The sequence below is a fragment of the Rhinolophus hipposideros genome (assembly GCF_964194185.1).
Source record: "Rhinolophus hipposideros genome assembly, chromosome: 13".
Taxonomy (NCBI): Eukaryota; Metazoa; Chordata; class Mammalia; order Chiroptera; family Rhinolophidae; genus Rhinolophus; species Rhinolophus hipposideros.
In genome coordinates this window covers 48,597,418-48,620,702 of record NC_138059.1, presented here as the reverse complement: position 1 = coordinate 48,620,702, position 23,285 = coordinate 48,597,418, and the positions used below count along the sequence as shown (strand labels likewise).

Genomic DNA, 23,285 nt, shown 5'->3' with positions numbered 1-23,285 from the left:
ATGTTCTAAATATACTGGTAATATGTTATCTGCTATTGTTAAGTTGATATCACTCTGTTGTGATAATATGGGAAAAATAAAAAATGTTGGACAAAAATACTTACTGGAGGTGCCAGAAACTTATGAAGACATGAGCCCCTCAAGGCTAGAAATGTTGGAAAGTACACACATTCTTGAAGGGGGTCCTGTTCCCGTGCTTCACACCAGCCCATGTAGACTATCTGCAAGGAAATTGAATATAATTACTGCCAAATAAATCTCATATCAGTGTATTATGTGAATTTTTTCATATCTTGTACTATTTTAATTCTCATAAAATTATCAAATTAATTGATGCAAACAAGTACATTAACCAGATTCACCTTCAATAAGTGAATGTGAACCACTCATAAGAGTTTACAATATGTTTCCACCAGCACTTATTTAGTTTTTATTTGTTCATGTAATTCATCTTGGCATAAATTATAAATCCCATTCTCAACCATTCATACTATGAAAATATTTTTTGTAATATAATACATTGACTTATACCATCATTTCCCCAATTAGTCACATTTTACTATCTGGGAATGTGCTTCCAGGATAAAATATTCAAATAGACAAAGGAAATAAGTCAAAGAGAGAAACCCGATGTGATTTCTACTAGTGTGGTGCACCACATCTCTCCTGTGGCTGACAGGGTGGGATGATAACCTTTCTTGTTTTTAGTCACTGATCTCAGAGGAATATAGATTTATTAAGCACTATTCATCTATAAAGTGGCAGCGACATCAACTCTTTTCTTCTAGCTCTTAATTTAGGTGGAACAATTTCCAAAAGAAAATCATAAGATGAACTACTCCTCTAGCCATCATTTGACTACTTTAAAAATAAAAAAAAATGTACAAAAACATTTATTAAATGAGTATTAAATATCTGAAAACATATTCATATGTCATTGCATGTATCTTTGACCACAATCTGTGTGGTATTATTTCCTATATCGTGTGACTTTGATTTTATGGTTGGCAAAATGTTTTTTCCTGCTCCTACCGTGTTTCTGCGAAAACAAAACCTAGCTGGACAATCAGCTCTAATGCATCTTTTGGAGCAAAAATTAATATAAGACCTAGTTTTATTTTACTATAATATAAGACTGGGTAATATAATATAATATAATGTAATGTAATGTAATGTAATGTAATATAATATAACATAATATAATACTGGGTCTTATATTAATTTTAGCTCCAAAAGATGATTAGAGTTGATTGTCTGGCTAGGTCTTACTTTCAGGAAACAGTAAACTTTCACTTTTTTATGATGAATAGAATACTAATGCACATATACAAGTTGAACTTATACTTTGTGCTTCTGTTATTATTATGAAAAAAGCATGCCCAAGACACTAGCATATGGAGCAGACTACAGAGCCCAAACAATCTCCTGTACCAAAACCCAGCCAATTATAACCTAGTGGCTAATGTCAAACAACCAATTCACTTGCAGAGAGAAATAAATACTTATTGCTGTGCTACACCTACTTTTTTGGGTCGTTATGCAGCATCACTGTGGTGATAGCTTATTAAAAACAATGAAAAATTTGAAATGTAGAATTGGAATTAATATATTTGTTTGATTTCAGCCTCATTTTATTTCCACCATATTATAATTACTCTCCAAAATAACTGTATTGTCCATTATCTCATTATCAGAGTTCGATAATAAGCCTCTAAGAAATAAAGACCTTTCTTTAGTAAATTAAGGAATTGTGATTTAAATAAATTATCCTGACAAGAGAATGAAACTTGATATGTTAGAATTGGAATTTGAACCAAGGTCCCTTATTCTTTTAATTATACTATGTAGTCTCTATATCCACTTTGAAATATATAATACATGGGAGCTATTCAGAACTTCATTGGTTAACAATAATATAATAAAAACCAGCTATAACAATTTATTATTTTGTATTGCTTATATGGCCATGTAGATATTTAATTAGATATCATCTTTTTAAAAAAAGTAACTTCATTATTCTTTTAAAAGAGTAACTTCATTACTATATGACCTTCTGAAACCTAGGGATGTATATATGAAAATTATTATTATTAAACATTGACAATCACAATCAAAATCTCAGCAAGTCATTTTGTGGATATCCACAAAATGATTCTAAAATTTATATGGAGAGGCAAAAAGATCCAGAATAGCCAATACAGTAATGAAGATGAACAAATTTGGAGGACTTACACTACTTTACTTCAAATCTTATTGTAAAGGTACATTAAACAAGGCAGTGTGGTATTGGTGAAAAAACTGACAAATGGGTTAATGTTACAGAGTAGAGAGACCAGAAATAGATCTACACAAATATAGTCAATGGATCTTTAACAAAGGAGCAAAGGCAACACAATGCAAAAAAAGACACCCTTTTCAACAAAAGGTGGTGGAAAAACTGGACATTCCCCTTCTAAAAAAAAGAAAGGCAAAAAGAAAGGAAAAATCTGGACATAGACCTTACACGCTTCATAAAAACAAACTCAAAATGGATCACAGTCCTAAATATAAATTCCCAAATATAAAACTTCCAGAAGACAGCATAGGAGAACATCCAGATTTTTTTGGATATGTTCATATTTTGCATGCAACACCTAAGGCATGAGCTATGGAAGAAATCATTGCTAAGCTAGACTGCATTAAAAGTTAAAAAACAAACAAACAAACAAAACCATGCTCTGCAAGAGACAATATCAGTAGAATGGGAAGTTAAGTCACCAATTTGTGAGAAAATATTTGCAAAACACATTATCTGATAAAGGACTTTTATCCAAAATATACAAAGAGCTCGACGATCCGGGAAAAAATGGTGGCGTGAAGTGACCCTCTGTAGCGCTCCCCTGGAATTTACAATGAATCGGACAACAATAACTCCACAAAGGACTCCCTGCACAGCAGACAGGCAAGACTAAAAGGCCCACTACTGAATTCACCTCCAGGTGGGTGAATCGCGCGAGCAGGGGAGGAGGGAGAGTAGAAGTGCGGAGACGGACCGCACTGGCGCAGGAAGCAGACCTAGAGCAGTGCTCAGGGCTCACTGCTCCTGGAACTACAGCAGCTGTGGTAGAGGGAAGGAATTCGACTGCTAGGGCTCCGCTTACGGCCCACAGGGCTGAACCCAACGCTCACGGCAGCAAAGACTGAGAAAAGAGGGCTGAAATCAGTGGATTAAGCCCTCACTGCTAAGCAGAGAATGGAAGCCTTAGGCACAGAGACTAGCCGCCCCCTCCCTACCCTCACAGAACTCGCCCCGCCACCACTGCCCGGTGCTAGAAGCGATAAAGTAGCAGTGTCACATCAAAGGACAGAATATTTGCTGCTCTGAGAACTATGGACCGCAGACACAGATTCGCAGCTCAACTAGTTCCGGCAAAGGGGAGGGAGCTCTGGAAGCAGGACTGGCTGTGGCGGTGGTCGCCACTATTGCTCTGGGCCACCTCTCACAATTCACCCTGCCCCTGGCCCCACCTATTTGGGCGAATCCCTGCAAGACTAAACAGAACTGCTGAAACATACGGGCTCTGAATCTGGTGCACAAAGAGCTTTGGAACTTCAAAAGCTCTTTGCATACCTATCAACCTGTTGCAGAAGCCACTCCTGTAGATGTCTAGGAAGAGAAATACTAAATCAGTGATTGCCATGAATAACCAAGGCAACAAGATAGCTCGGAAAGAAAGTGAAAATTCTACAGAAAATGAACTTAGAGATACAGAAATATGTGATTTAAATGACAGAGAATTCAAGATTGCAGTACTGAAAACTGAATGGGATGCAAGAAAACACAGAAAGGCAGTTTAATGAACTCAGAAACACAATCAAAGAACACTATGAGCATTTTACAAAAGAGATTCAAATTTTGAAAAAGAACCAAATAGAACTTCTGGAGATTAAGAACTCAGTAGAAGAAATTCACAATAAAATATCCAGCTTAGGTAGAAGAGTTGACCAGATGGAGGAAAGAATCAGTGACATCGAAGATAGGAACCTGGTATTTACACAGATGGAAGAAGAAAGAGACTTGAGATTTAAAAGAAATGAAAGAACTCTACAAGAACTTTCTGATTCCATAAGAAAGAGCAATATAAGAATAATGGGCATACCAGAAGGAGAAGAAACAGGGAAGAAAACAGAGAATATATTCAAACAAATCGTCGATGAGATCTTCCCAAACTTGTGGAAAGAACTGGATCCTCGAATCCAAGAAGCAAATAGAACACCTAATTACTTCAATCCCAACAGGCCTTCACCAAGGCACATTGTATTGAAGCTGTCTAAAATCAATGACAAAGAAAGAATCCTTAAGGCAGCCAGGGAAAAGAAGACGGTAACTTACAAAGGAAAGCCCATTAGATTATCATCAGATTTTTCAGCAGAAACTCTACAAGCTAGGAGAGAATGGAACCAAATATTCAAACTGTTCAAAGAAAGAAATTATGAGCCAAGAATAATATATACAGCAAAGATCTCCTTTAGATATGAAGGAGGAATAAAGACCTTTCCAGACATCGAAAAGCTGAGGAAATTTTCTAATACACGACCTGCACTACAAGAAATACTAAAGGAGTCTATTTGACCACCATCAACAGGAACAATTTGTGGCAACCAAAACATAAAAAGGGGGAGAGTAAAGGCCTGAACTGGAATATGGGAATAGAGAAAGTAAGCGTGCTGAAGAAAATGGAATACTCTAAATATCAAACTTTCTTTTACATAAACTTAAGGGCAACCACTCAAAAAACATCCAGAACTGAAATATATACTGTAATAAAAGAAGAAACAGAGGGACACATCATGGAATACCACCACACAGAAATAATAGACAACAACAAAAAGGCAAAGAAATTATAGAGACACAGCCTTACCAGATAACTAAAGACAGAATGACAGGAAATCCTCACATATCAATAATCACTCTAAATGTAAATGGACTGAACTCACCAATAAAGAAACACAGAGTAGCAGATTGGATCAAAAAACTAAACCCAACCATATGCTGTCTACAAAAAACACATCTCAGCTACAAGGACAAGCATAGACTCAAAGTGAAAGGGTGGAAATTGACACTCCAAGCAAATGTTACCCAGAGAAAATCAGGTGTAGCCATAATGATTTCGATTGAAACAGACTTCAGGGTGAAAAAGATAACAAGAGACAAAAATGGACATTTCATGATGGAAAAGGGGACTATACAGCAAGAAGACATAACAGTCAACAATATTTATGCCCCCAATTAGGGAGCACCGAAATATACCAAGCAACTACTAACAGAACTAAATGGAGAAATTGACCTAAACACAATTATACTAAGGGACTTAAATACATCATTGACAGCTATGGATAGATCATGCAAACAGAAGATAAATAACGAAATAGCAGCCCTAAATGACACATCAGATGAAATGGACATCATTGACATATATAGAGCACTTCATCCTAAAACATCAGACTATACATTCTTTTCCAGTGTACATAGAACATTCTCAAGGATAGACCATATATTGGGACATAAAAGCAGCCTCAGCAAATTTAAGAAGATTGAAATCATACCAAGCATATTCTCTGATCACAAGGCTTTGAAATTGGATAAAAACTGCAACAAGAAAGAAGAAAAAAACACAAATACATGGAGATTAAACAATATACTTTTAAAGAGCGACTGGGTCAAAGAAGAAATTAGAGGAGAGATGAAAAGATATATAGAAACAAATGACAATGAAAATACATCCTACTAAAATTGTTGGGATGCCACAAAAGCAGTTTTAAGAGGGAAATTTATATCATTACAGGCCTATCTAAAGAAACAAGAAAAATCCCAAATAAATAACTTCATGTTACATCTTAAAGAACTAGAAAAATAAGAACAAGCAAAACCCAAGGTCAGCAGAAAAAAGGAGATAACAAAAATCAAGCAGAACTAAATGAAATAGAGAAGAAAACGGCAATATAAAAAATTTATGTGACAAAGAGCTGGTTCTTTGAAAAGATTAACAAAATTGACAAACCATTGGCTAAACTCACTAAGATAAAAAGAGAGAAGACACTAATTAACGAAATCAGAAATGAAAAAGGGGACATTATCACAGATACCACAGAAATACAAAGGATTATCCAAGAATACTATGAAGGACTATATGCCACCAAATTCAATAACTTAGAAGAAATGGGCAAGTTCTTAGAAACATATAGCCTTCCAAGACTGAACCATGAAGAACTGGAAAATCTAAACAGGCCAATCACCAGTAACGAAATTTAATCAGTCATCAAAAACCTTCCCAAAATCAAAAGTCCTAGACCAGATGGCTTCACTAGTGAATTCTACCAAACCTTCAAAGAGGATCTAATACCAATCCTGCTCAAACTATTCCAAAAAATTGAAGAAGAGTCAGTACTCCCTAACTCATTTTATAAGGCCAACATTACCCTGATACGAAAAGCTGATAAGGACAACACACAAAAAAGAAAACTACAGACCAATATCTCTGATGAATACAGATGCAAAAATCCTAAAGAAAATTCTAGCAAATCGAATACAACAATGTATTAAAAAGATTATTCCTCACGACCAAGTGGGGTTCATCCCCAGGTCCCAAGGATGGTTCAGCATTCGCAAATCCATGAATGTGATACATGCACCTAAACAAAATAAAGGACAAAAATCATATGATTATATCAATTGATGCAGAAAACGCATTTGATAAGATACAACATCCATTTATGGTTAAAACACTTAATAAATTTGGTATAGAAGGAAAATACCTCAACATAATAAAGGCCATATACAACAAGCCCTCAGCTAATCTCATAATTAACGATGAAAAGCTGAAGCCTTTTGCTCTACGTTCAGGAATATGACAAGGTTGCCCCCTAACAGCTCTGCTTTTCAACATAGTGTTGGAAGTCCTTGCCAGAGCACTAAGGCAAGAGAAAGAATTAAAAGGCATCCAAATTGGGAAGGAAGAAGTTAAAATATCACTCTTTGCAGATGACATGATGCTATATATAGAAAACCCTAAAGACTCCACCAAAAAGCTGTTAGAAACAATCAACGAATACAGTAAAGTTGCTGGCTACAAAATCAACGTACAAAAGTCCATTGCTTTCCTATATACCAACAATGAAATCTCAGAAAAAGAGATAGAAAAAACAATTCCCTTTGCAATTGCAGCAAAAAGAATAAAATACCTAGGAATAAACTTAGCCAAGGATGTGACGTATTTATATGCTGAAAAATATAAGACATTTTTGAAGGAAATTGAAGAAGACACAAAGAAATGGAAAGACATTCCGTGCTCATGGATTGGAAGAATCAACATAGTTAAAATGGCCATATTACCCAAAGCAATATACAGATTTAATGCAATCCCCATCAAAACCCCAATGGCATTTTTTCAAGAAATGGAACAAAAAAAACATCAGATTTGTTTGGAACCACAAAAGACCCCGAATAGCCAAAGCAATATTAAAAAAAGAACAATACTGGAGCTATCACACTCCCTGATTTTTGCTTGTACTACAGGGCTACAATAATCAAAACAGCTTGGTATTGGCAGAAAAACAGACACATAGACCAATTAAATAGAATTGAGGACCCAGAAATAAAACCACATAAATATGGACAGATAATTTTTGATAAAGAAGCTAAAAACACAATGCAGGAAAGACAGCCTCTTCATTAAATGGTGCTGGCAGAATTGGATAGCTACGTGCAAACAAATGAAACTGGACTGCTATCTGTCACCATGTACCAAAATTAATTCAAAATTAATCAAAGACTTAAGCATAAGACCTGACACAATAAACTCCAGTGAAGAAAACATGGGTACTAAACTTATGGACCTTGGTTTCAAAGAGCATATTACGAATTTGACTCCAAAGGCAATGGAAGCTAAAACTAAAATAAACGAATGGAATTATATGAAACTAAAAAGCTTCTGCACAGCAAAAGAAACTATTGACAAAATAATGAGGCAACCAACTGAATGGCAGAATATTTTTGCAAACAGTGCCTCTGATAAGGGGCTAATAACCAAATATACAAGGAACTCATGAAACTCAACAACAAAAAAACAAACAACCCAATTGAAAAATGGGCAGAGGACCTGAACAGTCATTTCTCCAAAGGACTTACAAATGGCAAATTGACATATGAAAAAATGCTCAACATCGCTAATCATCAGAGAAATGCAAATGAAAACCACAATGAGATATCACCTCACCCCAGTCAGAATGGCTTTCATCAACAAGACAAATAATAACAAGTGTTGGAGAGGCTGTGGAGAAAAAGGAACCCTCATACACTGTTGGTGGGAATGCAGACTGGTGCAGCCGCTATGGAAGGCAGTGTGGAGGTTCCTCAAGAAATTATGAATAGAATTACCATATGAACCACCAATCGCTCTCCTGGGTATCTACCCAAAAAATCTGAAAACATTTCTCTTTAAAGACACGTGTACTCCAATGTTCATTGCAGCTTAGTTTACAGTGCCCAAGACATGGAAACAACCAAAATGTCCTCGATAGATGAATGGATAAAGAAGTTGTGGTATATATACACAATGGAATACTATTCGGCGTTAAGGAAAGATGATATAGGAGCATTTGTGACAACATGGATGGATCTTGAGAGTATAATGCTAAGTGAAATAAGTCAGACAGAAAAAGCAGAGAACCCTATGATTTCACTGATATGTGGTATATAAACCAAAAAGAACAAGACAAACAAGTGAGAAACAAAAACTCATAGACACAGACAATAATTTAATGTTTACCAGATGGTATGGGGGTTGGGGGTTGGTGATGAGGGTAAGGGGGATTAAATATATGGTGATGGAAGGAGAACTGACTCTGGGTGATGAACACACAATGGGATTTATAGATGATGTAATACAGAATTGTACACCTGAAATCTATGTAATTTTAGTAACAATTGTCACCCTAATAAATTTAATTTAAAATATATGTATATACAAAGAGCTCTTGCTACGTAAGAATACAAGGATTGTAACTCAATTTAAAAAGTGTGCCAAAGACATTAATAGATACCTCACTAAAAAAGATGTACTGATGACAAATAAACATGTGAAAAGATGTTCCACATTTATGTAATTGGGGAAATGCAAATTGAGAAACAATAGGATACCATTATACATCTTTTAGAATGGCCAAAATCCAGAACACTGACAACACGAAATGCTGGTGAGGATGTGCAGTAACAGGAACTTTAATACCTTGCTGTGAGAATGGAAAATGGTATAGACACTTTGGAAGGCAGTTTGGTGGTTTCTTACAAAACTAAGTATACTTGTACCATACCTTTCAGCAATCATGCTCCTTGGAATAAACCTAAATGATTTGAAATCTCATGTCTACACAAAAACCTGCACATATATGTTTATAGCCCATTTACTTGTAATTTCCAAAACTGGGAAGCACTCAAGATGGTTTGGTAGGTGAATGGATATATAAACACTGTTACATCCAAACAATGGAGTATCATTTACTGATCAAAACAAATGAGCTATCAAACTATGGAAAGATGTGGAGGAATCTTAAATGTACATTACCATGAGGTGTGATTAAACAATATGGTGAATGTTTAAATAAAAACAATTATTATAGTAAAAGATACATTGCCATTAATCCCCCTCAAAATACTCCCCCTCACTTTGAACACACTTATCCCATCATTTTTACCATTTTTTGAAGCAGTTCTGGAAGTCCTCCTTTGTGAGTGTCTTTAGTTATGCTATTGTGGCTACCTCAATGTCCTAAATCATTTTGGCTTTGGGGAAAAGCAAGAAGTCACACAGTGCCAGATCTGGTGAATAAGGCGGATGAGGATACACAATAATGTTTTTATTTGACAGAAATTGCCATATACCAGAGCGATGTGTAACACTGATCATTGTCATGATGGAGGATGATTTATGGCACACTTTAACACACACTTTCTCTCAACCATAGCTCTTACCCCATTGACTGCACTGCACAAGCTGAAACTTATCATACACTGTTACTAAGTTTGAGGCACTGCTTCCCATATTGAAGATCCCTGCCTTTCCACTGGATGGCATTCGGCAACAGGATTCACATATTTTCTGATTACAATGGAAAGGATCTGTGTCACACATAGCTCTGATACAACAATTTCTGTCAAATAAAAACATTAGTGTGTCCTCATCCATCTTATTCACTGGATCTGGCACCCTGCAACTTCTGGCTCTTCCGCAAAGTCAAAATGACCATGAATGGTAAACGTTTTGAATCGATTCAGGACATTGAGGCAGCCATGATAGCACAACTAAGGACACTAACAAAAGAGGACTTTCAGAACTGCTTCAGAAAGTGGCAATAACAATGGGTAAGTGTATTCGAAGCGAGGGGTAGTGTTTTGAGGGGGATTAATGGCAATGTCTTTTACTGTAATATTTTTTATTTGAATATTCACTGTATATTTGATCACACCTCATAAATAAAGAAAGTCAACCTGAAAAGGCTGCAGACTGTATGATCCCAATGACACATCATTCTGGAAACAGTAGAATTATAATGATAGTGAAAATATCAGTGGTTGCTAGAGGTTGAGTAGAGAAGGATGAATTGGTGAAACACAGGATTCTCAAGATAGTGAAATTATTCTGTATGATACAGTACGGTGTATACATGTCATTATAGATTATTAAAACCCATAGAATATACAACACCAAGAGTGAGCCATGATGTAAACTGTGGAATTTGGATTATAATGACCTGCCAATGTAGGAGCATCAGTTTTGACAAATGTACCATCTGATGGAGGATGTTGGTAATGGAGAAGTCACACAGGCTGTGTATGGGAGGAGGGCAGGAGGTCAATGGGAAATCTCTGTATCTTCCACTCAATTATGCAGTGAACCTAAAACTTCTCAAAAAATAAAATGTATTTAAAAGAGGAAAATTATTATTTTGGCATTTATTAGATTTTATTATATGATAAAATATAAAAAATATATTATATTTATACTATAATGGAAGGGGAAGTATTTAAGAAGATAGATATTACAATATAACCTATTGTAATAACCTATTCTTGTAATAACGTATTCTTAACAAAAAATAAAACTGAAGCAAAAGGTACATTCTTGCAGCAGAATAATTATAGCACACTAAGTCTTTGCATTTATTAATATGTCAACAAGGGTTGTGTTTAACTTTTCTTAGCTAAAGTGAAATCAGACAGAACACTTAATCTGATCTCCTGTGATAGTGTGGTCCTTGGTCCATCAGTATCAGTATCATCTTGGAACTTGCTAGAAATGCAGATTATTATGCCATATGCCAGACCTACTGAATCAGAAACCTTGAGGTTGGGGCCCAGCACTCTGTGACTTCACAAACCCTTCAGATGATGCTGGTGCTGCCTAAACTTTGAGCATTCTTATCCTGAAACTAGGGAGTAGACTATCTAATTGTGTTATACTCCCAACAGCTAGTAAGTTTGTGTATTATTGAGATCAGTGTTTTCTACTTATGATAGAAGAAACAACAGCAAAAGTATTTTAGTTCTTGAAAGAGAAAAAGAAATGTTGAGTTCTTCATAAACAGGGTATTTCCAAATACAACAATGGTCGACCAGCTTGTTGAAGACAAATTCTACTTCCTGGGACAACTAGAATAAAGTAGGCAACAATTTTAAGAGGAGGATTGTCACACAGGGTGACACGCGGGGTCTCTGCTCCCGCTCCCCACATAAGAACACAGGATGTGGCTAGGCCAAAAAGGAACACCCACGGAGCCATACGTAGGGGAGTCATACCACTATAGTTTCATTGGAGGCTGGATTCACATGATTTGCGACCTGTTGTCCGCTTTTCTGCCAACTGACCGACTCCCTTTGACTAGACTCCCCAGCGCAGCCGGGGCATTTATATCAGTGGTCAATTGGCTAAAAGGCTACAGCTGATGGCCAACTAGCCACAGCCGATGGCCATCTACTAGGAGCCAGCACCCCTCCATGTGAGGCCGAGAGCCTGGAAACTGCTCTCTGGGGCTCTGTCCCCACACTCCACCCCTACAGGGTCTCACCTCACAATCTACGCAACAAGCATCTTCTGCGAGGAGCCATGTGCGAGGAGCCTGGAGGTAAATGCAATATCCTGGACAAAGCCAGGCTATCTGGGCACAGCCAGGGTTTCTCAGGGCACCACCAGCCCTTCTGGGCACAGCCAGACTTACTGGGCTTCTTAGGGTACCACCAGTCTCCCCAGGCACAGCTAGGGCGTATCAGGGCACTACCATTCTCTCTGGGCACAGCCAGACTTCCTGGACTCAGCCAGGGCTCTCGGGGCACTGCCACTCTCCCTGGGCCTCTAAGGGTACCTTGCTGTAACAACAGTGGCTCATAGTAAAGGTGCTTATATATTCTTGATGGTGCCGGTCAAGACACAAAAGCAAACATCTGCCAGTTCCACTACATGGTGGTACATTCCCAAACAAACAGTCAAGCAGTCAATCAAATCAGTGATGGAAGGCAATTCCCCATAGTCTATAGTCTTTCGCAGAGCTGTCCTGGGGTTGAGGGATGATAAAAAACATTTTAGAAAGTATTGCGATGTTACCAAGGCACAAAGACTTAAGCAATCCAGCTCCTAGTGAAAAATAAAGTGTAGAGATATGAGTCACCTTCAATTCTATTCCCCTCGTGCCATTCATCCTTTGTAAACTAGCTGTGGAGGGGCTGAAACAATAGACCTCTGCCTATTCAAAGTTTGATGTAATATGTTGGATTTCAGAGCATTTCAAGAAAAAATTCAGCAGGATACAACATAGGAGTAAAAATAAATTAGTAATGGGCTAGACCTGCTAAAGACTGGAGCCTATTTCATAAGCACTCAGTCCTGATTGTGACTAGGTAAATTATAATTCTATTTTACTTAGCCAGAAATGAAAGTAAATACTCTCTGGAGGAAGGTGACATCATTCAGAGCCTCAAATTATGTCTATATAGATTTTTTTTGCAGTGTCTACTCAACTAATATTTAGAAGCCATACAAGGAAACAAAAATAAATATAATTAGGAAAAACAGTAGATAAAACAGACAATAGGGGTAAAATAATACACACATAGGAAATTCAGATTTTGGAAATATCAGACCCAAACTTTAAAACTGATGTTATGCTCAATATATGTTCAAAATATAGATGACTAGTTTACAAATTATAGCAGATAGCTGGAAATTGCAAAATAATAAAACACATATCTAGAAATAAAAATATTAGAAATAACTGTAACTTTGACTTTGCACCTCAATATAATGATTTGCCAGAAGTTTATATACGCCTGAAAAGAGGAGCACAGAATTAAATGAATTTAACACTGTATATAAAAGAAACATAACAGTCAGTTGCATTTCTATACTGAAAAGACCATTTTCTACCCTTTGATGTGCATGTGCATTTGCACTTGTACACTTGTACTTGTGTGTACACAGCTAATTAGCAGAACTTTAGATGTTACAACTAAAACCAACTGGGAGCAACAGTTCTTTCTCAAGGCCAAAGCAATCTAAAATGTCTACAGAAGTTGAGAAGACAAAAAAATTTAAGTTATTTATTATGGAGTTCTGGTTTAGTAGTACCCTCATCTCACAGCACTCCTCACCTTGCAGAACTTCAAAATTAGCCTCAACTTCCTAAATCAAGGGAGAGATGTAATATCTCCTAAATTACAATCATCTTTATGTTCCACCTTGCCCTTTATTCCTTCAGAGCATGACATCGACAACTTCTAACAAATTCATGTTTTCCTTGGATAATGTTTCCAGAAGGTTTCTGACAAAACTGTGCCTATACTCATGACAGTATGTGGTCACTACTGCCACTGTGTAACTCAATTGCCTTTTCCCACAGTATCCACTCCAGCTACTTCTTGGAGAAAAGCCTTTCTATGGACCTGTGGGCTTGAGTTCTGGACTGGTTCACCTGCTTTATAATGAGAACGTGTCCTTTCTTCCCCTCCCAATGTTCTTTGCATTCAATGGACACCACTTCTAGAAGCTGAAGCCATTCAGCTCAAGTAACAGGACAGACTATGTCTCATCAAAGACTTTGACATTAGTTGGCATCAAGTTCACCCTCCCTGTCAGCCCAGGAGGCCTTCCTGTTTCTGGCCTCAGAGTAGAAGTCAAAACCACTCCTTCAGTCCTTTCCTCTGTCCAACCGCATCCTGATGTCATTTACCCACTGTTTGATAAATATTTCATCAGGTGATTTTATTTGGGAAGGACTTTTACAATATTTCTGTTGTGCTGATTTTTCTCTAAGACAAATCTTAATAAAATGAATTTGAAAGAGAGCTAAAAATGCAAGAGGAATTACAAAATATACCCTGAGTGCTCTGGTATAAGCAGGGAGAAGTAATCGTCACTTTTGGTAGAAGGGCACATTGTTGATTATGAGTTTAGAAATGAACCTTTGCCATTTTTATGTCAGCTGTAGAAAACCAGCCCCTTTCCCTGTTGCCAGCTGTTTCCCTGAAAACCACGGATGAGCCAGCAATTATTGTAGCAGCACAGAAGACCTTAAATAAGAGAGCAATTACCTTGATTTGTCACCACAAAGGGTTGGCTATAAAGACTTTTTTCAAGACACTGAAACTAAGCAGCTTGGGACTATGCCAGGGTATTTTGGAGAGTAGCAATCAGGAGAGAAAAATGAGACACCATTGTCAGCACAAAAACGTAGGTAGACTTGGCAGCAGGGACCAAACATGTTAATAAGAAATAGGATGACTATTTTCTGGCATAATGTGTCAGTGTTATCTGAGAAACATTGTTTTCCTTAGGTCGATCACTCTCAGACAAATAAAATTATTCTAGGCCATCTTGATTCACAATTAAAGAGTAGAATAAGATTTTTGTTTTGTTTTACTATGTTTTGTTTTGTTTTGTTTGGCTAAGAGACATTTCAGAAATAATGACATTGAAGGTCTCTGCATATATAAAGGTAACATTATCAGATGATTGGTAACCTGAACATCTTTCCTTTTCATATACACAAAATTAGAGTAATTGATTCAAGCCTCTGTTATAAACATTGGTGATACAGCAGTGAACTAAATACACACTGCAATAATATAACTTAGAGTCCAATTTGGAAGATTGACAATGAAAAGAGAAAAAAAATTAAAATACATGTTATATTAAAGAGTAAGAAGTCCTAAGGGAAACAAAGTTTAAAAAAAATAGGAAAGGAAAAAGAAGAAGAATTGGGAAGGGTCTGAAACTTTAGATGAGATTGCATAAGTTCTTATGGAGGGGATATTTGCATACAGATGTAACAGAACTGATATTTTCCGAATACTATATTTATCTGGAGAATTAAGATGAAGGGACAAAAAATGGCAAAGGCTGGAATGCAAGAGCTTGACAAAATGATTGGTAGGATTGTGAAACTATGATGATTAGAGAAAAATGATTTAGAGATTATAGTAGATCATGAGACAGAATGGAATGTGACCATAGATGTGCACAACTTTGCAGGCCACTGTGAGGACTTTGGCTTTTGCTCTGAGTGAGAAGGCCAGTTACTGGAGGGTCTGAGTAGAGGAGACACAGAATCTGATTTGAATCTGAACAGCATCACTCAACTGAAAAAGAAATGAGAAAAGAGGCAAGGAGGCCTGTCAGAATGCTTTTGCAGCAATTCAGGCAAAAGACAATGGAGGCTTGAAAAGACTGGCAACAGAGCAGGTTTTAGGAAGCTGTTGGACTCTGAATGTATTTTGAAAATTGAATTTGAACATATGGTGTGAAAGAAAAAAAGTGAAGTGAAGGATGATACAAGGGTTTTTGATCTTTACAATCAGAAGAATGCTGATGACTATTATGAGAGGGGAAACCTTTGACAAATCAGCTTTGGAGAAAAATCAGGAACTCAGTATTACACATTTTAAGACTATGATCATTTTTGACATAAAGTGGACATACTCAGAAACAAATTTGGTAAAATGTTGTGGAGTTCAAGAGAGTGGTCAAGACTTATTATGTAGAATCCTGATTTGTCAGTTTAAGATATTTAAAGCCTTGAAACTGGGTAAATGTGTACTGAAGAGAGAAGAGGCCCAAAGATAATCTTGGAGCAGCAAATGATTTGTGTGGCAGAGAAAAGGAGAAAATACAAGCAAATTTGATGTCATGTGAGATAAGTGAAAAGAGGTTGATCAACTGTATCAAGAGGGTAAATGGGGTCAAATATATGGTGATGGAAGGAGAACTGACTCTGGGTGGTGAACACACAATGTGATATATAGATGACATATTACAGAATTGTACACTTGAAACCTATGTAATTTTACTAACCATTTCACCCCAACGCATTTTAATTTAAAAAACAATGTTGCTGATGACTCCACTACCATGAGGACTGAGAACTGATCATTGATCTAGCAAAACAAGTATGGAGACATTAAATATTTAGCCTCTCTTTTAATGAGGTTCATTCTAAAATAGTGGAGAATGGAGTGGTCATAAGAAAAAAAATCAATGGAGAGGAAAACAGTGATGTCAAGTTCTCTTGACTCAGGAGCACCAAGCCTGAGAGAGCAATACTGATAGCTAGGAGCTCAAACAATTCATTTAGACAAGAGCAACAGCAGAGCAAGCACAGATGCAGGGAGCTGGACAGATGTGTTCACTTCTCATCTGATTGCTTCAATTTTCCCAGTGAAGCAGGGAGCAAAATTGTCTTTGGAGTCTAAGGATATGGGTGGAAAGTTGAAGAGACAGAAGAAATTCATTTAAGAGAGGGAAATAGTGACGTAGGGGAAGATACAATAATTGCCAAGCTGCATTAGGATTCTACTTGACGTCAGTGATCACGAATCTGAGACATTATCATGGCTGTTTATTGTTCATTAGCTATGTTTAGCTATATGAGAACAGTGATATCATGGAAAGAAAGTTTGACTTTATTTGAATCATTTTTTTCCCAAGGGAGAATAAGGAAAAAAGTAAGCTGAGGATATATGTGAGGGAATGGTAATATTAATTGATCATAGAATTTAAGCTAGGTAACAGTAATGAATGCAGTAAAATTTGTAAAAAATGATGGGAGGAAAAAGTTGAAAATTCCATTAAAATCAGAGTATTATGGAGTTTGGGGTGCCAAAAGGGCCAGGGTGAAGGCCATCCTACGAGATTTGTCATTCTAGTAGAATATTTGAAATTTATATTACAGTCACTTTGTATTTCCTCATAATGACAAGGTGAAGGGAATGACCAAGTGGTAAGGAAGCATGAAGGTCAAAGTGATTGGATAGGAGCAGGTCAGGAAACTGAATGACCAGGACACTTTAGTATATCTTCTTTCATATGGAGATACATATTGAATGAGTAATTATAGAGATATTTATAATGACCCAGGGACTAAAATTGTCACCTAGCTGGGCAGATATCTAAAGATGTCTGGCATAGTGGATAGTAAAAACGTGTGTGTGTGTGTGTGTGTGTGTGTGCGTGAGAGAGAGAGAGAGAGAGAGAGAGAGAGAGAGAGAGAGAGAGAGAGAGAGAGAGAACAGAGAGAGAGAGACAGAGAGACAGAGAGAGAAAGACAGAGAGAGAGACAGAGACAGAGACAGAGAGAGACAGAGAGAAAGAGAATGATGAAAAAAAGATTAGAGGGACAATGCAATGGGAGTAAGCTTAATGGCTATGCCTCTCCAAGATTAATAATATGAAGAGTTAGGGAAAGAAATTAGATACCACTTGAGAGAAGTACAGGATTAAACCACTCTCCACAGGAGAGCCAAGTTTCAGTTAGCCCAGGAAGGTAAGAAACTCAGATTAAAGAGCTAAAATAACAACAATAAAAAAAAAGAAAGATTTAAAGGTGAATGACCATAAATTGTCTGTAATTTTTTCCACCTCTATATTTAGAAGTAAAAAGATTAGAACATAAATAGTAAAAAGCAAGAAAAGCCATCCTTCTTCATAGGTGAACGCGCAATAAAGAAAGTCCAACTTCTTTCTTTTTACTTCTATATCTACAAATATTCCTTATAGAGCTAAAGTTTTCATGAGGAAAATTAATCCATATTACTTAATTAAATTTTCTTTTATTCCAGTATTAAAACTTTATTTATTTATTTATTTATTGCCATTCAATATAATTTTATATTAATTTCAGGTGTACAGCATACTGGCCAGACATTTATATAACTTAAGAAGTGATCTCCCTGACGATTCCAGTACCCACCTGGCACTTTTATGTAGTTATTACCATATTATTGACTATATTCCTTATGTTTTACTTTACATCCCGATGACTACTTTGTACCTACCAATTTGTAATTTTCTTTTTTTTTATTAATTTCAGGTGTACAAAGTGACATAACAATTAGACATTTACACCCCTCACAAAGTCATAAACCTCCTCCCCTAAGCTGCTGCCCCTCTGACATCTTATATAACTGTTACAATACCCTTGACCTTCTTCCTTATGCTATACTGCACCACCCATGACTATATATACATATATATATATTTTTTTTCTTATTATACTTTACATACAATATTATTCTATTTCAGATTCAATCATGTATCCATACAGTTTATGAAGTGATACCCTTGATAAGTGCAGTGCCCATCTGGCACCTTACATAATCATTACAACATTGTTTATTATATTCCCCATTCTGTATTTCATATCCCCATGACTATATTGTGTCTACTAATTTACTCTTTCTAATCCCTTCACCTTCCTCTCCATCCCATATAAAATACAACAGTTTTTCTTTTTCTATATCACTGAATCTATTTCTATTTTGTTTTCTCATTATTCTGTTCTTTAGATTCCACCTATAGGTGAGATCACATGGTATTTGTCTTTTTCAGTCTGACTTATTTCGCTTAACATAAGAGTTTCAAAGTCCACCCATGTTGTTGCAAATTATAAGATTTTATTCTTTTTTATAGCTGAGTAATACTCCATTCTTTAAGTGTACTACAGCTTCTTTACTCAATCATCTATCAGTGAGCATTTTGGGTGTTTCCATATCTTGGCTATTGTGAATAGCGCTTCAATAAATATAAGGGTACATATATTTTTTTTCGAATTAGTGTTTTGGATCTCTTTGGATAGATACCAAGGAGTGGAACTGCTAGGTCATAAGGTAGTTCCATTTTCAGTTTTTTGCTGTACTTCCATACTGTTTTCCATAGTGGCTGCACCAATCTGCAATTCCACCCACAGTGCACGAGGGTTCCCTTTTCTCTACATCCTTACCAACACTTGTTATTTGTTGGTTTATTGATGAATGTCATTCTGACAGGAGTGAGGTGGTTTCTCATTGTGGTTTTTATTTGTATTTCTCTAATGGTTGGTAACCTTGAGCATTTTTTCATATGTCCGTTGGCCATCTGTATGTCCGCTTTATAGAAATGTCTCTTCATGTCCTCTGCCCATTTTTTTATAGGGTTGTGTGTGTTATTTTTTTTTTTTTGGCTATTGAGTCGTATGCGTTTTTTTGTTTTGTTTTGTTTTGTTTTGTTTTATTACAAATTCTTTATATTAACCCATTATCAGATATATCATTGACAAATATCTTCTCCCATTCAGTAGGATGCCTTTTGGTTTTATTGATGGTTTCCTTTGCTGTAAAAAAACTTTTTAGTTTGGTGTATCCCACATGTTTATTTTTTTCTTTTGCTTCCCTTGCCCAAGGAGATATATCAGTAAAAACATTACTAAGGGTATTGTCTGCAAATTTACTTCCAATATTTTCTTCTAGGAGTTTTATGGTTTCAGATCTTGCATTTAAGTCTTCAATCCACATTGAATTTATTCTTGTATATGGCATTAGAAGGTGGCCCAGTTTCATTTTTTTTGGATGTATCTGTGCAATTTTGCCAACACCATTTATTAAATAGACTGTCATTAGTCCAGTGTATATTCTTGCTCCTAAAGTCATAGACTACATGACCATAGACACATGGATTTATTTCTGGGCTCTCTATTCTGTTGCATGGATCTATGTGTCTATTTTTATGCTATACCATACTGTTTTGATTACTATAGGCTTGTAGTATGATTTGATATAAGGTAACATGATACCTCCCACTTTGTTCTCAAGATTGACGTGGCTATTCAGGGTCTTTTTGATTCCATATAAATTTTATGATTATTCTAGTTCTGTGAAAAATGTCACTGGTAATTTGATAGGGATTGCACTGAATCTATATATTGCCTTAGATAGTATGGACATTTTAACTATATTAATTTTTACTATCCATGAACATGGTACATGTTTCCATTTATTTGCATGTTCTTAAATTTCTCTCTTCAATGTCTTAAAACTTTCTGAGTATAGGTCTTCTACTTCCTTGGTTAAATTTATTCCTAAGTATTTTATTGTTTTTGAGGCAATTATAAATGGGATTGTTTTCTTAATTTCACCTTCTGATGGTTTGTTATTGGTGTACACAAATGCAACTGACTTCTGAATAACTAATTTTGAATCCTGCTACTTTAATATATTCCTTTATCATTCTAATAGTTTTTTTGGTGGAATTTTTGTGGTTCTTTATATATAGTGTCATGTCATCTGCATATACTGACAATTTTACTCCCTCCTTACCAATTTGAATGACTTTAATTAATTAATTATTATTATTACTTTTTTTTTTTTTTGTGCCTGATTGCTGTGGCTAGAACTGCCAGTTCTATGTTGAATAAAAGTGGTTAAAGTGGGCAATCTTGTCTTGTTCTTGATGTTAAGGGGAATGCTTTCAGCTTTTCCCCATTGAGTATGATGTAAGCTGTGGGTTTATTATAAGTAGGCTTTATTATGTTAAGATATGATCACTGTATTCCCACTTTGCTAAGAGTTTTTATCATAAATGGATGTTGGATTTTGTCAAATGCTTTTCTGCATGTATTGGTATGACCATTGATTTTTATTTTTCATTTTGTTAATGTGGTGTATCATATAAATTGTTTGTAGCTATTGAACCAACCTTCCATACCAGCAATGATCTTTTTAATGTATTGCTGAATTTGGTTTGCTAATATTTTGTTGAGGACTTTTGCATCTATGTTCATTAAGGATATCAGCCTATAGTTTTCTTTTTTTTTTTTTTTTTGTAACATTTTTGTCTGGTTTTGGGATCAGAGTAATAGTAGCCTCATAAAATGATCTTGGGAGCCTTTCCTCCTTCTGAATTTTTTGGAATAGTTTGAGGAGAATAGCTGTTAGTTCTTTTTTGAATATTTGGTAAAATTCACCTGTCGAGCCATCTGGTCCAGGGCTTTTGTTTGTTTGGAACTGGTTGATTACTGATTCAATTTCATTGGTAGTAATTAGTCTGTTCAGATTTTATGTTTCTTCTTGATTCAGCCTTGGAAGATTGTATGTTTCTAGGAATTTATCCTTTTCTCCCAGATTGTCTAATTTGTTGGCATAAAGTTGCTTATAGTATTTTCTTAAAATTTTTTGAGTGACATCATAGAAATGGTGGCAGTGAGGTGGGCTTCTTGAGTTCTCCCCTAGAAGTTACCACAAATTGAACATCTATAACTCATCAAAGGATTCTCTGCTTATCACACAGAACAGCTAAGAGACTTGCACAAGGATTACTTGAAGGTGGAAAAACCAAGCAAGCAGGGAAAAAGGGAAGGGAGAGGTATGGAGATGCAGCCTGCATCTGCAACTGTGGAGAAGCGAGGCCCCAGGATGCAGACTGGAGATTGCAACAGCCAGGCTGTGGGCTCCCTCTCTGTGGCCCACAGTTCTGCCAAGAGATCAGCATAGAGGATGCCAGTCCCCAGCTTCAAGGCAGAAACCTCAGCTGAGAATTATGGCTGGGCTCTCTTTGTCAGACAGAAAGCAAACCTCATATCAGGCCCCTACCCTACTCCCACAGCAACCCTGCTCCCGCCCTTCCAGAGTCTCAAACTTGTCTCTTAACAGAAGAGCAGTATCAGATTATGGAGGAGCTGTAGCTCTTAAGAACTGGAGAAAGCCAGTTTGTATGTGTGACCTAGGGAAGAGGCTGGGAAGAGTGTGACACTGCTGGGCTGGCCAGGCACATGTCTACCCAGCCCCCACCTTTTCTGGGTGGTTCCCAGCAGGACAATTACAACTGCTGAGACACACACAAGGGTCAACACAAAAGGGTCAACAGTGGGTGGCAGAGGCAAACTCTGGGCTTTCAGCAGTTCAGAAATCTCACACCCTCTACATCTTCCAAATGAAGAAGTACCCTAAGACCCAGGAGACTTGTGCACAAAAAAGAAGCCCCCCTCCCAGTGGCTGGCTCTGGTGCTGTCAGCTTGCATTTGTGCAGGCAAGACCAGAAACTGCACTGACTTTGTAAAAACTACCAATGACATCTCATAGCCTGACCCACCTAGAACTGCTTTGCCAGGGTAACTCGGGGCACCAGGTGGCTGGCTTTGCCTCTGCAAGATGCAAAAAAGTTTTGGTACAGCAGAGGGTAACCTGGAAATAGCTTGGTGGGCTTAAGCCAAGACAGGCACTTTGTTTTAAACTTTATTTATACTATACATATATATATATATACAATATATATATATATATATATAATATATATATATATATATATATATATATATATATATATATATATATATATATCTCACGTCCCACACGACGAGGGTTGTGGGGAGTGAGGAGGGCAGTGCAGGGTTAAGAAATATAGTAGCCAAGAATCATGTGCAAGTGGGTCCAAGGGACTCCAGCCTCAAGGACTGAGCACCGAATTGGGCCAATGCATAGTTTTATTAGTTAGGTGAGGAAGTAAAAGAGATAAAGCTTGTCATTCTCAAGATCTGTTAATTCCATACATTATAATAGGAAACTAATTCAAGCCAATCACCCTTGCATGCAGGCAGCAGAACCATAAGTGTCAGGATGCATGTACTTCCACAAGGGACAAAACCTTTATGCATATGAATAGATGGAGAGCACATCATTGAATCACTTCCTCTGCAGGTTGTGGGAAGGAATGCAGCCACAGAGGCACAAGCTCTCCTTAGCTGAGGGAAGGTGGGGGGCTATGCCCACCTTTATCGACCCCGCGAGTTCGCGAGATGGTCCCCACATGGCTGTGTCTGGCTTGGGTTGCCTCCCCACCACCCGTGGGGAGTCGTATGCATCTTTGACTAGCCAGCCATATTTTGGAGCCAAACAGGGAGACATAAGGTGTAAGCACAAAGGTGAAGCAAAGTCCCTGAAAGGATCCGTCTCATAG

At 36.9% G+C, this 23,285-nt stretch overlaps 1 protein-coding gene across 7 annotated transcripts in view; it reads right to left on the bottom strand.

The window, feature by feature from the left end:
• The window catches only part of SNTG1 (syntrophin gamma 1), an 894,682-nt gene that overhangs the window by 140,268 nt on the left and 731,129 nt on the right, over window positions 1-23,285 (bottom strand). For all 7 annotated transcript variants that reach the window (XM_081070081.1, XM_081070082.1, XM_081070080.1 and 4 more), the window contains one exon: window positions 105-221. In XM_081070081.1, coding sequence (XP_080926207.1) covers window positions 105-221 — 117 coding nt within the window. The remainder of the gene's footprint in view (window positions 1-104; window positions 222-23,285) is intronic.